The sequence below is a fragment of the Gouania willdenowi genome, chromosome 15 (genome assembly GCF_900634775.1).
Source record: "Gouania willdenowi chromosome 15, fGouWil2.1, whole genome shotgun sequence".
Taxonomy (NCBI): domain Eukaryota; kingdom Metazoa; phylum Chordata; class Actinopteri; order Blenniiformes; family Gobiesocidae; genus Gouania; species Gouania willdenowi.
Window position 1 is genome coordinate 8536408 of NC_041058.1, and position 17020 is coordinate 8553427.

Here is a 17020-nt window from a genome sequence, read left to right on the forward strand (position 1 = left end):
ACATGAGGCCATTGTAGATTACCTCTGTGTCTGACATGGAATGACCCTGTAAACATAGTCAGAAAGAATGATTTAGTAACAGTTTCTATGTTGCTAACATGATATTTTCACGTGTCATGGGACAGAGGACGCCGTCCTCATGTGGTTCGAGCGTCTCTATGTGGGGCTTCTGTGCTTTGAGAAGTACGTGGTTTATCCTGCCATCGTCCTCAGCGCACTGACCAACGACGGCTTCGCCCTCAGTCACCGCAAGAAACTGGGAATCCAGTGAGTGAACACACAGACACAGACACAGACACACAGAAAGGAAAGCTAAAAGTACAGCTCCTCCCCCCTGTGGGTGAGCATCATCTGAGGATGTTTGCTCTCTGCTTCTGTCTCTCCCGTAGCTGTGACGTTCTCCTAACAACTGTTGCTGGGTTGAAACTCCTGCGTTCATCGTTCTGTGACCCCAGTTTCCAGTTCCTCACGTTGATCTTCACACTCATCTTTTTCCACTTTGACTGTCCGCACACTTCCGAAAGCTTCCTGCTCGACTTTTTTATCATGTCTATCGTCTTCCACAAGGTGAAATATCCAGAGTTGGAATGTAACATGAGTAAATGATCGAGGTTATATAAAAAAAAAAAGCGAAATTTTTGATCGATTTAAACCAGGGTTGGGATCAGTTTAAATGACATCTTTAATTATCCATGTCCAAGTACAACTCAGTTACGATTACGATGACTTACGGTTTATATTTATTTATATTATGTCATAACTGTCATTAATTATCAGTTACAAGATAACAATTATAATTTATCCCAAACCCTGATATAAACACACAATGTTGCTGAACAGTAAAATAAATTCATTTCTTTCCTGGGTCGCTTTTTGCTACTTGAGCTAGTCAGTAACTCCATGAGAAAATTAGCAGAGTGCTCAGGGAGAACATGCAAACTCCCCACATAAAATTTCAAAATTTGCTTTAAAATTTAGATTTTTTTTATTTTTCTAAACATTTTTAAACATGGTTTACTTTTGATTACGGTCATTCTCTTAACAATCTGATTTATTTACACATTTTTTGTTCATTTTTCTTGTTGGCTCTGTTCACACTGAACTAAATGTTTATTCCTGTCATTGTTCAGATGCGTGAGTTGTTGCTGAAACTCCATTTTATACTGGTTTACATCGCGCCATGGCAAATCGCCTGGGGGAGTGCGTTCCATGCCTTTGCACAGCCGTTTGCTGTACCTCGTATCCTTTTTCTGAGAACCTCTACGTGTGTGTGTGTGTGTGTGTGTGTGTGTGTGTGTGTGCATCATTACACGTTTCTCCTTCCTTGACTCGCATGCATTAAGACTCTGCGATGCTGCTGCTTCAAACGTTGCTGACGACGGTCTTCTACACGCCGCTGGCGCCCTTCCTCGGCAGTGCCATCTTCATTTCCTCTTATCCACGACCCATAAAGTTCTGGGAACGAAACTACAAGTAAGGCCCTTATGCACCAGTGGAGAAGTGTCAGATGCTGCTGTTTTTGTGAAGTCATAGTAGATTATTGACACATTAGCTAAAACCAGTGTGAAATAATTAGTAAAACAAGCAAAGGGTTGGGATGAATTTTAAAAAATTAGTCAATAAACAGTTGTTTTTATATTAAAGGTGTGATTTTAAGGGATTTTCAGCATAAATGTGAATAAAACAATAAAAAAAAATTTATATTCCCTTGATTGCCTTAAGGTCCACCTAATAGTATGCCTTAAAAGTCTAATATAAAAGTAACATACAGTATCATCTAAATGTATTTTGTATGTTTATTGGATTCATGAAGTGTATTTTTGTTGTTGTTTTATGTTTTGGTTTTTGCATTATACATATATATATATATATATATATGTGTGTTAAGGGTCATTTATTGTATTTTTTGTTGACGTGTGTTTTTTTGTTATTTTTGTAGTCAACTTGTTAATAATAATAGTAATTTTCTGTATTTTTTGTATATTTTTTTTATTTTGTTTGTGTGTTTTTGTTTTGTGCATTTTTGGAATCATTCTGTGTGTTTTTGCTGTTGTTCTCTGTGTTGCGTCGACATGTGTATTTTTTGTTGTCATTTTGTGTTTTTGGATTCATTTTTGCGTTATTTTTGTGTCGTTTTGTATATTTTCTGTAATATGTGTGTGTGTGTGTGTCAGTGTGTGTGTGTGTGTTTGTTAAGTAATTTTTTGTATTTTTGTTGAGATTTTGTGTGTTTTTCTGTTATTTTTGTAGTCATCTTGTTAGAGTACTTTTGTGTATATTTTGTTACGGTTTTATATAATTTTCTGTATTATTTGTTGACTTTTGGAGTCATTCTGTGTATTTTTGCTGTTGTTCTGTCTGTTGTGTGTTGTTTTGTGTATTTTTGTCATATCATTTTGTGTTTTTGGACACATTTTTGCATATTTTTTGTGTCGTTTTTGTATATTTTATATTTTTATGTGTATTTATTTGTAGTCATTTTGTGTATTTTGCTGTCGTTTTGCATGTTTTTTGGAGTCAGTTTACTTTGGGGGGGTTGGGGCTGCACAAAATGAGTTCAGGGTCCACATGTGTGGGCGTGGCTAATGATTCCACAGTCATTCTCACACAGTCTGACCTCTCAGTTAGTGTTTTATTTATTAATGTTGAGCACACTAAAAATATCCCCTCAGCTTGTAGTGCAAACTCAGCCTGTGGTTATATTTAGACGACGTTGTCAGTAAAATCACAACAAAAATTGTCGTAGTCCTTTTAAATCCATGCAACAAAACGATCAAAAAAACAGATTATTCCCTCCTGAAATGTTTGGTTTTGGAAGATACAATACAGTCTGGTCTGTGATAAATGCAGGAGCTTGGCTTTAAAAATCTAGTTTCAAATATTAAAGTAAACATTTATTTTTTAAATCAAGAATGACATTAGAAACATAAATAAAAATGCGTGTTTTGGATTAATAAAATCCTTTCTATATTGTACATTTAAAAAGAACTTAGCCTTTATTTGAAAAGTGTTTTTTTTTTTTTTTAACTGCATGGGTTTACGTTTTCCTTGCAGCACTAAACGGATCGACAACTCCAACAGCAGGCTGGTTTCACAGGTCGACAAAGAGACAGGTGAGTTATTTTGCTATGTCCATATCAAACAGGCACACTTAAAGGTGCAGTCCGCAACTCTCAGATCCCTCCCTCCCCGCTGCTCTCTTGCCCTGCCTCCAAACTTTCCAAAGTCCCTCCCTCAGAGGAGCTAACAAGCTAACGTTAGTCCGACAGCAACATCACAGTAATATATCATGCTCTGTTAAAAGCATATTACTGCAGCGCTTCTCTCTCTCTATGTGCACACACCTCAGCAGCAACAACACAGTGTCACTTACCCACTTACCCACCCACGCGCGCACATGAATAAACACGTGCACTACAGAGTTCTAGTGTAATAATTACAAATCAAACATAATGTAAATCAAACAGCAGTAATTACCTTTTAAGCAGAAAAGTCACCAATTCCATCTTCGACTCCTCCAGACAATACACTGTTAAAAAAAAAAGACGGCGCTACAGCCCCGGGAAAGGGGCGGGGCCAGTGAGTAACAGCTGTCAGACAGTCCATCAAACACAATCCTGGCTCTGATTGGTTCTTTTTGCTCAGTCGCGGTGCATTCTGGCAATCTGCCAAAGGCTGCAGGAGCAGCAGGGGGGATTCAATGAGTCTGTTTTTTTTCACACAAACTACTAGTTTCATGTAAAGCTGTCCTTACATAGTGACAGCTTTAGCAAACATGACAGAAAGTCACTTTTATGAGAGTTGCAGACTGCAGCTTTAACTGGACCCAAAGAGCACCGCCATTAACATCCACATCCACTAACATCTTTTTTTTCCAACAAATGATCGTTGATATATTGATCTATGAGGCGTACACTTTGCCTTTATCTGATAAAAAATGATCGTTCCCAGCAGCTTTAAGCTTAAGTTAGCCATCAACAATACAAATATTTTTATTAGACTTGAGCCCATTTTTTTCCTCTTTTCTCCTTCTTTTACAGGCTGTGATGATAACAACCTAAACTCAATCTTTTACGAGTACCTGACCCGCTCCCTGCAGCATTCCCTCTGTGGGGACCTGATGTTGGGTCGCTGGGGTAACTACAGTTCTGGGGACTGCTTCATCCTGGCCTCTGACTACCTCAATGCTTTGGTCCATCTGATAGAGATCGGTAACGGTTTGGTCACCTTCCAGCTGCGTGGTTTGGAGTTCCGAGGTGTGTTTTAACCGATCTTTCCTTCTTTTATTAACAAGTACAAGGCAGTGAACGTGTGTCCGTGCAGGTACGTACTGTCAGCAGAGGGAGGTGGAGGCCATCACTGAAGGCGTGGAGGAGGATGACGCGTGCTGCTGCTGTGAACCAGGACACCTTCCTCACATGCTGTCCTGTAACGCTGCCTTCAACCTGCGCTGGTTGGCCTGGGAGGTGATGGCCACCAAGTACCTGCTGGAAGGATACAGCATCAGTGAGAACAACGCTGCCACCATGCTGCAAGTGTACGACCTAAGGAAGCTGCTCATCACCTACTACCTGAAGGTGACGACCAAGACAACACACCCTACTTACTGCTCTTAGTTCAGCTTCTCTGTTCTTCCCCCTTGGAAGAATAAAAGATTATCAGGGTGCCCCGATTGCAACAAAATGGGTAAAAATGTTACCGTTATTGAAAAAGGTCAAAATTCTTCTTCTTCAAAACTTTATCAAAAAATGATCCCCCTGCCCCTCGCACACCCCAGTTTGGGAACCACTGTAGAACTAGAAAATGTATAAGAATCAAAGATGATCAAAAAATAAATAGAATTGTTATTATTATTTTTTTTAAATATTATTTTTTATTGAATTTGGTTTTTTATTATTGAAATGTTTTATTTTTTGATAATAATACACATACGACACAACTGTACTACCCAAAAAGACGACTTAAATATATATATATAAAAAACATGTTCAAATGCAATTTATTTGTGTCTCAAATTATTTTTTTGTTACAATTGAACACTTTTTTTTTCTTTCATTGAAAATATTTTATTTTTGATTGAATAATAAAAGACACAAATCTACCTCCATAGGTTGCGTGTGCTGATTGCATGTTCTCGCTTTCGGTTTAACCATTGTATCTTCATTTCCTCTCACGCAAACAAACTTAGACTAAGTAGAATTAAAGGACGGATGCTTTAGAATATGATTAAATTGTCTTAAAACTACAAAAATGGGAATGTTGGTGTAAAAGAAGGATCAGTAGTGTTAAATAATAATAATAATAATAATAATATAAAATAAAATCAGCATCAGTGGTGTTCTCGGTGTGGGTTTGATGGCGTTCCCTGAACTGTACAGTTTCATGTGTAAACCAGTTGAATATACCTTAATACATCAGTGGGACACATACTGCTGCAACTTTAGCCATAAGCATTGCGCAAATTTACAAATATATTCTACATAAAAAGTAGAAACATTCTGGGAAAAAAAAAATAAAAAATAGAACTTTTATTTTGAAAAGCCCAAAGCATTTAAAGTACATTTCTTTCCACTTTTTCTAACGGTTTTAATGAGTCTGTCCTAAGTGGCAGAATGAGAGTGATTATTCCACTTTTCTCATCAGGCTTGTACACATTCTCCAGCCCAAAAGTTAAGGCGTGTAATAATTACTGTGAAACACTTGTTCATTATTCATAATCACTAATGGCTGCTTGCCAGTAGATGACTCAGCATGTGGTGATCGCACACACTTTGACTTTTTTTTAAAAAAATTTTTTTCTCATCTTGTGTCAGAGTATCATCTACTACCTGGTTCACTCCCCCAAGCTGTGCACGTGGCTGAAAGACGCCTCCATCCAGGAGGCCCTGCAGTCCTACACCAAGTGGCACCACATAGAACGAGACCCCCAGGTCTTCAGTGTGAAGATCGATGAGGACTACGTGCACTGCCTTCAGGGGGTGACGCGCGCCAGCTTCTGTAACATCTACCTGGAGTGGATCCAGTACTGTGCCAGGAAGATGGAGACGGTACGGCTCCTCATTCTTTATCGTCTCCTCAAAAATGTCTAATAAATTAAATTAAATATAGTGCAAACACATTAAAAAAAAAAGTTCAATTCAAATTCAAAATTGAAAGCTACTACAATAAAAGCAAGATTAATGAATAAAGTCAATTATTTCTAAGCTTCTAATCAACACAACTCAACTTTAATATCTAGATTTATTTTTATGAGCTGGATTTTTCTGGTTTATTCCTCATTAAGATGAATAAAATAAAAGAAATAATAAATGGTTCAAAAATAAATCGACAAAAGGAAAAAAACAATGTTTACAAATTGTCAAATAGTTGACCTATATCTACTAACATTGTCAAATGTTATGTACCATATGTGTCAAACTCAAGGCCCGGGGGCCAAATCCGGCCCTTCAGAGCATCCGATTCGGCCTGCAGAAGAGAGTGAAAATGTCAGAGAAAACATGACTCATTGTGTAAATTACCAAATATTTCAGTTGTAAACTGTTAATGAAAGAAGTCCAAAATCTTGCATTTCTTTCCTCAAATTATTCGACAAAATATTCCCAAATTAAATAAAAATGTGGTCAAAAAAACAAACAAATCAAAGGACATTTAAGTATCTGTATACATGATTGTGTTTGTAAAAAGAAAATGAAGTTTTAGTGTCTTCTTTAATCAAAGTGTTCGGACTGATCACATGAGAATTTATTTGCGTTTTTCTGTGGGAAAAAATAAATGCTACACTATATCTTTTCTCAGCGACATTGTGTAAATTAAAGTTTCCTCATGGATTATATCACACGAGTGTTTAGTTTTATACCCTCGTCTATGTGTGTGTGTGTGTGCAGCCTGTGGACAGTGATGAAGACTCTCCTCTGGTGACCCTGTCCTACGCTCTCTCTGTCCTGGGGAGGAGATCTCTGGGAACGGCTTCACACAACATGTCCAACAGGTAAACTGTGTCCCATGCTGAAAAAAAACATACAAAACACACCTGGACCTGGTGAAATATTCAACATTTAGCACCAAAATATTGTATTTGTATATTACAATATTGTATATTATTATATATTATATTTTATACAGAACATTGCAATATAATATATAAAAAAACATCAATGTAAAATATTAATAAATATAAAAAATATATAATATATAATATAAGTCTTAGTGGCATAATAAAACAAGTTAATTTTAATAGAAAATAGACCCAACAATCATTATAAATGAAGCCATGCTTTTAATCCATTTAACCCTTGGTTCTATTTTATATTCAGACTTGCTTTTAAACTGATAAAGATATTTTTACCAGTAAAATGTTTATTATTACATGTTCTCTTTTCTTTTTATCATCTGTACTTTCATTGTAAAGTGTCTGAGGTTTTTTTTTAATTATTTATAAAAAAGCGCTATAGAAAAATAAAGATATTATTATTCTTATAGAATTCATTCCATTTATTATTATATATTATAATATGTATTTATTGTAATATAATATTATAAATATATATTTGTATATTACAATATTGTATTTCAATGTATTTCATTCAAATGCACAATTTAAAAGAATAAAACCAAAACAAACAATATGAGGGGGAAATGCTTCAAATGGTTTGTGGATAATAATAATAATAATAATAATAATAATAATAATAATAATAATAATAATAATAAGTTTTTTATTACTATAATGCACCAGAAGGGGGCAGCAGTAGTGGATTCTGGTTACATATACATTGTATATTTCTTATTCTGTGTTGGGTTGGTTGGTTTATGTGATTAAAAAAAATGAAAAGAATTGAGTATTTTATTATTATTCCTTCATCTTTTCTTCATTCAAAAGCCTGGAGTCGTTTCTGTACGGTTTCAACACCCTGTTTAAAGGAGACTTTCGTATCGCCACCAAGGACGAGTGGGTTTTTGCTGATTTGGACCTCCTACAGAAGGTGGTCGCCCCCGCTGTCAGAATGAGCCTCAAGTTACATCAGGTTCACAGAAACCCTTTGATTTCCAACACCGATCAGAACCATCAGTCCGATGACTTACCTTCATCTTTCCAGGATCACTTTACGTGCCTGGAGGAGACGGAGGAGGCGTCCATCTTGTACGAGGCCATCACCAACTACCGCAGCAGCCTGGTGATCTGCCACGAGAGCGACCCAGCCTGGCGTAAGGCGGTTCTGTCCAGCCGTGACACGCTGCTCACGCTCAGGCACATGATCGACGACGGCACCGACGAGTACAAGATCATCATGTTGTACAAACGCCACCTGAGCTTCAAAGTCATCAAGGTCTGAGCACTGCTTTATGTGTAAATAACGCACTGGTTCGCACATTTTTTTTGGGGTGTTCCCCACTTTGAACGAAGGTGAACTTTTAAAACCCCAGCTACGCCCGTTGTCCCCAAATAATTCTTACAAATAAGATTTTTTTAAAACTTATTGGACGAACAGGGAACGCTGGAAGAAAATGCTCTAATAATTGAGAATGCATCCTTACTAATTATAATTACATCATCATTTTAATTAATTAGCAATTACATTTATAATTCTTTCATGGCTCTCTCTGCAGATCAATAAGGAGTGTGTGCGTGGCCTGTGGGCGGGGCAGCAGCAGGAGCTGGTCTTCCTACGAAACAGGAACCCAGAGCGCGGCAGCATCCAGAACTCGAAGCAAGCTTTGAGGAACATGGTTAACTCGTCATGTGACCAGCCGCTGGGTTACCCCATGTACGTTGTAACACGGGGTTCCAACACCACATGTTCGGTTCTCTGACCTTTAATCTCCCATCGCTCTTTCATTTTTTAGGTACGTGTCGCCACTCACCACCTCCTACGCTGGAACGCACCACACACTTCGCAGCATAGGGGGAGGAGCTCTGAGCCTGGATGTCATTCGCTCTTGGCTTTGCTCTAAATGGTTACGGTCAGTCATCCTCAGTGGCATTTGCAGCACTTTTCACCATTAGCCTTGAAACACTGGCTTTTGAATGAATGCACTCTCACAATGAGCATTCCTCACATGTTTGAGAAAAACAAGACGGCGACTGTGTTTGGTTCGTTCTGGTGAGTCAGAAGATGTGGCCGTAAGTAAAAGGTCACGAGTCTATGAGTCTATAAGGACAGGATGTTAAAATAAGGCTGAGTTTAGAACAGATAATCTAATGGACACACCAACACAGAGAAAGCATGGTGTCCTTTAGGATTTCACCATAGCTTTGAAACCTAAAGGATGTAAGAGGTGGAGCTTCATTTAATAAGAAATATTGACCATTATTAGGACAATGAGTGATTTAATGAGGAAAGGTGGTGGTCTTTATTTATTTATTTCTTTGTAAGCAGGATTACGCCCAAGTATTTGTTGACAATATTTTTAACCAAAGATAGACATTAGGGCATGGAAGAATCCAATACATTTAAGGAGTTATCTAATCAATATACTCATTCTGAATGAGTGTGAAAAATGTCAAAATCTTCATCAAATTATTAAGGATCAGTTGGAAAAAAATCGGATTGAAATGACATTGAGTAACACTATTATGAAACTAGTAAATGGTTCTTCAGTTCAAACCTACTAGATTATTGGTAATGGAGATGGAAATGCCTGAGTGAGTGTTTCTCATTGGATATTAGTCATTCCAGTGGTTAGAACAGGACTAATCTGTCATTCTGCAGTAATTGCTCTCAGGAGATACTGAACATGTATCGACATGCTCCATTTCATCGTGTGAGAACTAAAAAAGTCTGGACTTTTTCCTCTGGCTCCACTTCTTTATCACTTTCATTTACCCTCTCGTCGCCACTCCATATATTACCTTTGATCCTCTGAGAGCTGTGCTTCAGCATCTGTGCTACAGCATCTGTGCTTCAGCATCTATACTACAGCATCTATACTACAGCATCTATGCTACAGCATCTGTGCTACAGCATCTGTGCTTCAGCATCTGTGCTACAGCATCTGTGCTACAGCATCTATACTACAGCATCTGTGCTACAGCATCTATACTACAGCATCTGTGCTTCAGCATCTGTGCTTCAGCATCTGTGCTTCAGCATCTATACTACAGCATCTGTGCTACAGCATCTGTGCTACAGCATCTGTGCTACAGCATCTGTGCTACAGCATCTGTGCTACAGCATCTGTGCTTCAGCATCTATACTACAGCATCTGTGCTTCAGCATCTATGCTACAGCATCTGTGCTTCAGCATCTATACTTCAGCATCTGTGCTTCAGCATCTATGCTACAGCATCTGTGCTTCAGCATCTGTGCTTCAGCATCTATACTACAGCATCTATGCTACAGCATCTGTGCTTCAGCATCTATGCTACAGCTAACAGTGTGTCCGTCTGAGACTGGGCGGCTCTAATTTAAACTGCTTAGCCGCTGAGTTTTCCTTCCAGATTAGATGATGTCGTTAATCCTGTTTTCATCATGAAAGTCAATTACAATTACATTTTCAATTACTAAAGTTGAAATACAGTTAATTACAATTACTGAGCCTTTAATAAATAAGGCCTTAAAACGTAGCCAACCACTTGTGTTAGCATCTTTAATAATAATGCGTCAGTTTAACCTATGTGTAAATCAGCTGTAAAATACACTAAAAAATATTATATTATCTAATTAGTTTTTTATCTTGTGGTGACCTCGTTAGGCTTCCTAATCAATAAAAATATTGGTATTTATATATTTGGTGTGGGCGTTTGAGACTCAGTCTACACCTCAATTTTAATTTTTTCTTTAAATGGTAAAATGATCCAGAGAACTGACAGGTAGTGGGAAAACTTGATATTGAAACATATTTTAATGATTATTAACTACGTATGTGTAAGATATAGAACCATGACAGAGTTCCACAGTTTCGCCTTTAATTAAATTGTAATTCTAGAATTTCCATCCAAATTAAAATTACGGTTTCATGTCAGTTATGATTAAAACAGCTACAGATTTCTTATATTACATTTATAATTACCTCAATTGTAATTGATTATCAATAATGCGAACGCAATTATGATTGAGCCCAACCCTGGTTTCCCCCAGACCGATAAATCAAAAGTGATATGTTTTTGTGCCGCAGGGTGCGTAAGGACAATCTGACCAGCTGTAACAGTGGCGTGAACATGGAGGAAGCAGAATGTGGCGCCGGGGGATCGTCGTCGCTGAGCCACAACCGCCCATCGTCCGTTACATCCAACAGCCTGAGCCTGTATCAGCAGAGAGCACGGTCCACCCACAGCCACAGGCACCACAACTCAGGTACAAAAACAGTCGCCGTTCAACACCTGCCACAAAAAAACATTCAATAAAATGACTTGTTCTGTCATTTCAAAGATAAGAAATAAAAGTTTGGAACAATTTTGCAATTTAAAGTCTTTAAAAAATCCTCTGTATATTTTTGGACTGTGAGAAAAAGTCAGCAAAATGATCGTCCATTATTATATGTACATGTAATAATCACATTTATTTATTTATTTATCTGAATAATATCCATGGTTATACAGGAAGTTCATTATTATTTTTGCCATAGTATATAGTCATCTTAAAGATGTAAATTCTTGTTTTAATCAGAAATAAAATAGTTTAAAAATGACCAAAATAGGTGGAAAATAGTGGTGAAAAGGGATTTTAAAAACTGCAGAAATTGGTAAAAATTTGCAAATTAGAGTGGCCAAAAATGGACAGAAAAAGTGGTAAAAAAAAAAAAAGGTTGAAAGTGTCAAAAATGGAACAATTAGTTTAAACTGCCAAATAATTGGTCATGACAAATCGTGCATGTGGTTAAATTGGCAAAAAAATAAGCATGAAAAATGGTGAAAAGAGGTTAAAAGTGACAATAATGGGTCAACATATGCGACATTGGATGGAAAAAGTGGTGGAAAAGGATTTCTAAGTGTTGGAAATGTCTTGAAAGGAGAAAAAAATATATAGAAAAGGCATTGGAATTTGATGGAAAAGTGGCAGAAATGGGATTAATGTAGCAAAAATGCATTAAAATGAGCAAAAATATGGCAAGAAAAAGTGATGAAAATTGGTTAAAATATGGAAAGTTTGGTGTAGTTGCAGAAAAAGGGTAAAAATAAGCTAAAATGGGCTCAAATTGTTCAAAAATGATTCAGTTTCTTGATGGCATCTGGCGACCCCCACCCAGGGCCTCTTGACCCACAATGGGGTTCTGACCCCAAGGTTGAGAACCCCTGGTATATAGGACAACGCAACCCACAATGCAATGCGCGAAACTATCCTGACAATGTTAATAAATGGAGTGTTTAGAGTGGAGATCAAAACTAAATTTCAAGTGACAATTTCAATCTTTTGCATTTCTTTTTTTTAATAAACGATTTAATGAATTATTCTATGAGGCCTACACTCTGTCTTTATCAGCTTTAACTAAATATAACAAAGTAAAACTTTCACCTTCTTGTTACAATCAGAGAGCCACGCATGTCAACTGCTTTAAAAGGTAGAAAGTAAAAATAAGACCCCTGAACAAATATAGTTGATGACCCTTAAATTAAAGTTTGGTATTAAGGATAATGTTTCCTCTCAGCCAGGAGAGAGTATCGCAGCCGCTCTGTGCAGCCTCACAGCCAACGCCCCCCCGTCAGCAGCCAATCAGGACCCATCCTGGACTCGGGGTCGTCCCACGGCCTCGTACAACGTCTCTCTAACAGTCAGCTGTCCTTTAACACCTCCATAGCCTCCATCTTCTCCCAGGTGAGGACAAACCTTTGTCTAATCACAGTGTTTGGATGGGATTTATTGACGAGGACATCCGTGGTGCGTTCAGGTACCTCGTCTCTCAGGAGCCGGAGGGATCAGCTCACAGCTGCAGACAGCGCAGCATCAGCAGCGAGCCAGTCAAGTACGAGTGTGTTACGGCTCCATACACACACTATTTAGATAACCCTCAGTTGTAGGAGGTACTTAGTGTCAAGTTTACGACTGCAATCTTCCTCCTGTGTGTCCCAGGTCTCCTCATCCTCATCCACTCTCAGTCTGCTCTTCGGGAAGCGCAGTTTCTCAAGCGGCCTGGTCATCTCTGGGCTGTCCGCCGCCGAAGGAGGAAACACCACAGACACACAGTCCTCATCTAGTGTCAACATTGTTATTGGACCGTCACACAGGTCCAGCAGCAGAGCCACACAGGTAAGAGACACGCCACCCCCCCAACGCTAAAAATTGACAAAGAAATACGCAAAAAAAAAAAAAAAAAAAAAAAAAAAAACTAAAAATGACTCCAAAAACAATATGAAAACAAAAATTATTCGCAGGACAACAAAAAGTACAACCCCTGAATTTATCGAAAAACACATTTTATGAATGCGAAAATACACAAAATGACAGAAAAAATACAACACCACAACAAAAATACTAAAACACAACCATACTAAATGACCCCAAAAATGCACAAAACAACAAACACACAAAAAAAAAAAATCAGAAGAAAATGTACAAAACAACAATAACAATATGGAAATGACTCCAAAAACACACACACACACACACACACACACACACACACACACACACACACACACACACACACACACACACACACACACACACACACACACACACACACACACACACACACACACACACACACGACGTAAATCAGTGTAATTACTTTTTTTTTTTTTTTAAAAGTCCAATTGTTAAGGCACACAATACATTTTCAGTTGCAGTTTTGCATTGTTTACTATAGAACGAGAATTTAAATAACACGCTTCTTCATTTGTATTATTCCTTTATTTATTTCATTCAAGATCTATTTTTAGTTAAATTGCATTGTTTTGAATAGTTTATCAAGGGATTCTTTTGACAATTAAAAATAATTATTTCCCCCAAAAAATAAAAGAATATCATTTGACTACAGTCCCATTTTGTAAAATAAATTGTGAGAGAATCGTATCATGAACCCAGTATCGTGAATCGAATCGTATCGGGAGTTGAGTGAATCGTTACATCCCTAATAAAAAGACCAAAACAAACACAAAAAACAAAAAAAAAATAATAATCAAAAACAAAACAAACGTACACAAAATGAGGGAAAAATATTCAAAATGACTTAAAAAAAAAAAACCACACAAAAACAAGAAAAAAGTCATTAAATTAATCTAAAACAAAACAATAAAAAAGTACAACAAAAAACAAACAAAACCTTTTCCTCTCCTGTACTCGCCCTCTGATTGGTCATTATTTTAAACGCTGACATAACAGTTTCCCTCCCCTGATCTTAAAAACCTTTGAGGAGATGTAATTAGTGCCACAGCCTCTAGAGGCCACCAGCAAGACTCTGAATAAGAACCTTTATGTTAAATAATCAAACCTATTTCCTGCTAACGTGTCGTCACCTCCGCAGTGGACGTCAGAACCGTACGAGAGCATAGACGCCACCAACTCCAACGCCGCCATCACCGTCAAGGAAGGAACGCAGTCCAGTGACCAAATCTGCAGCCAAGACTTGGACAAAACCCAGGAGGACTCGGCCTCATCACCACCAGAAGATCCACAGAACACCTGAGAGGAAGAACACAGAGAGAGAGAGAGAGAGAGAGAGAGAGAGACTGTACGACGACGGTGAATCTAAACCCATACAAAGGATTGTACAAGTGAGCGCACATGTACATGTACATGTACCTCTGTCCTCAGCATGTGTTTTCACCCTGTTGTCTGAATGTAAATGAGTTGAATTTAATGATCTCGTATCCAGATGATAAAATAAAGATGTTTTTAAATGAGCGTTTTTTTTTTTTTTTTCTTGTTATAGTGAGGAGCGAGTGTGAAGTTACACATTAAGTTATATTATTATCATTATTTATTAAATATCTGTACTTGATCCTTTTTCTGTATGAAGAATACATGTGATTTCTGACCTTTAGTCGCACAGACTTTGCTTTGCAAAGAAAAAGCTACAAAATGCAGCTCCTGTGAAAACTTTTTCTCCTTCTGATTCGTGGTTTAAAATTTAAGATTTAAGACAATTAGCATAATCGGTTACAATCCATCTGAAGCTAGAAAAAATACCAAGAAAGTCATTTATAAGGGGGGATAAAGGAGAGAGTCAAAGTCAGCAAAATGATGGTCCATTGTTCTATGCATCTGTGATAACTACATTTATTTATTTACGTTAATAATATTCACTGTTATCCAGGATGTTTATTATTTGCACCAAAGATGTAAATCTTTGATTTAACGAAAAATAAAATCGGTTAAAAGTGACCCAAAATGGTGGAGAAGGTGGTGAAATGGGGTTTTAAAAACCACAAAAATGGGTTAGAAGTGACCAAAAACAGATAGAAAAAGGTTCAAAATGTCAATATTGGAACTATTAGTCGAAACTGGCAAATAATGGTTATGACAAACCGTGAATGTGGTCAGATTGTCAAAAATAAGCATTAAATATGGTGAAAAGATGTTTAAAAATGTGACAATAATGGGTCAACGTGTGCAACATTAGGTGGGAAAAGGGTTTATAAGTGTCGAAAATGATTTGAAAGTGGGAAAAAATGTGCAGAAAAGGCATTGAAATTCAATGGAGCAGTGGCAGGAATGAGAGTAATGTAGCAAAAATATGGTTAAAAAATAATTGGTTAAAATATGGCAAGTTTGGTGCAGTTGCAGAAAAATGGTAAAAATAATCAAAAATGGGCTGAAATTGTTAAAAAAAAAAATTCTTAAATTTCTTGAAGGCATCTGGCAACCCCGTCCCAGAGTTTCGCAACCCCAAATGTGTTCCTGACCCAAAGGTTGAGAAGGCGGGAAAAAAAAAAAAGACACAGTGACGTTTGTCAAAAATCTATTAAGTTTTTATTGTAAGTTGTTACATTTAGATTTCTTTCTCTAGCAGCACTATTTAAATTACAGATAATCAAGGGCAGTTACCAAAAGATTGGAGTTTCCTCTCAATGCAAAAATGTCAGAGTGTAAACAAAGACAGAACAGGAAAATAAAGCCGAGTCATCGACAGGACGCTGACTCGTATGAAGTTAGAGGCTCGATGAATAACACATTTTGTGCCGTTAGAGGGAGAGAAAAAAAAAAAGAGGAGAAAAAGCGACAAACAAATAATGAATATGCTTGTAATCCATGTTGGTCAGAAAACATGAAGTGCCATAGAACAAAGATCAGTCGAGATTACATACGTACTTATGACTGTGAATGACAGAGAAATGTCTCAGTGACCTCAGATAAAACATGATTATCTTTACTCCCATTGGAACATATGGTAACTTGATAATTTGGCACATTTTGTGTCCAACGGGGGAGGAAAAAAAAAAAAAAAAAACACAATATTCAGCACGGATCACATTCATTTTCCGTCTTTTTCTTTCAAATCTGACAAAGCTATATATATATATATAAAAAAAAAAAAAAAAAAATCAATATGGTATTTCAAATGACATATATATTAAACTTCTTTTCTGTCTCTACGCCCACCATAGGTTACAGTTTAATACAAGCTACAGTAAACTTTTTATTTTTTATTATTTTTGACCACGTTGTCTATACTAGACCTGGGTGCAAATACAGTATGTCTTTAGTTTGGATTCTACCAATTCTATCTTATTATTATACGATCATGCAGAACAAACTGCCTCACTGACAAAGAACAAACTCCACGATGCTTCAGTGCTTTGAATCTACGTTCCCATTCCGCCTCGAGATGAGGCGCAGAATCACACGATTCGACGAGAAGAAAAAGTCTTCAAATGCTACAATAAGTTTGTGATCTTTTCAAATCGAGGATATATATATATATATATATATCAATCTGTTGGATTGATGGGCAGCACAGTGCTTCCTTTATCATCTGCTCCCTGTGGCAGAATCAGGCTCGAGTAAAAATAAATATTCCTCCGCGTCAACTGTCAACCATTATCTCAGTTCATTTGTCTCCGAAATGGGAATTAAAGAAAAGTTTCTCCAAAAGCTGAAGGCGAAAAACTGAGCTTGACGCACACTGCTCATGCTTTTATTTC

At 37.2% G+C, this 17020-nt stretch overlaps 1 protein-coding gene and 1 long non-coding RNA gene across 3 annotated transcripts in view; one reads left to right on the forward strand and one right to left on the reverse strand.

Moving 5' to 3' along the window:
* pcnx2 (pecanex 2) overlaps positions 1–14749 on the forward strand; it is a 37543-nt gene extending 22794 nt beyond the window's left edge. The window contains exons 24-41 of one of the 2 annotated variants that reach the window (XM_028468457.1): positions 126–267; positions 390–567; positions 1131–1239; positions 1344–1473; positions 3055–3113; positions 4041–4256; positions 4324–4577; positions 5814–6047; positions 6885–6988; positions 7880–8024; positions 8097–8327; positions 8608–8765; positions 8845–8961; positions 11116–11294; positions 12586–12752; positions 12826–12906; positions 13008–13184; positions 14401–14749. In XM_028468457.1, coding sequence (XP_028324258.1) covers positions 126–267; positions 390–567; positions 1131–1239; positions 1344–1473; positions 3055–3113; positions 4041–4256; positions 4324–4577; positions 5814–6047; positions 6885–6988; positions 7880–8024; positions 8097–8327; positions 8608–8765; positions 8845–8961; positions 11116–11294; positions 12586–12752; positions 12826–12906; positions 13008–13184; positions 14401–14562 — 2843 coding nt within the window. In that variant the 3' untranslated portion in view covers positions 14563–14749. The remainder of the gene's footprint in view (positions 1–125; positions 268–389; positions 568–1130; positions 1240–1343; positions 1474–3054; positions 3114–4040; positions 4257–4323; positions 4578–5813; positions 6048–6884; positions 6989–7879; positions 8025–8096; positions 8328–8607; positions 8766–8844; positions 8962–11115; positions 11295–12585; positions 12753–12825; positions 12907–13007; positions 13185–14400) is intronic. The other variant, XM_028468458.1, reaches the window with a different exon arrangement.
* Positions 4424–6539, reverse strand: LOC114476653 (uncharacterized). The gene is made up of 3 exons (XR_003675627.1): positions 6405–6539; positions 5829–6085; positions 4424–4487 (listed from the first exon to the last, which is right to left on the reverse strand). It is a non-coding gene; the product is annotated as an uncharacterized LOC114476653 (long non-coding RNA).
* Positions 14750–17020: the final 2271 nt, after the last annotated feature.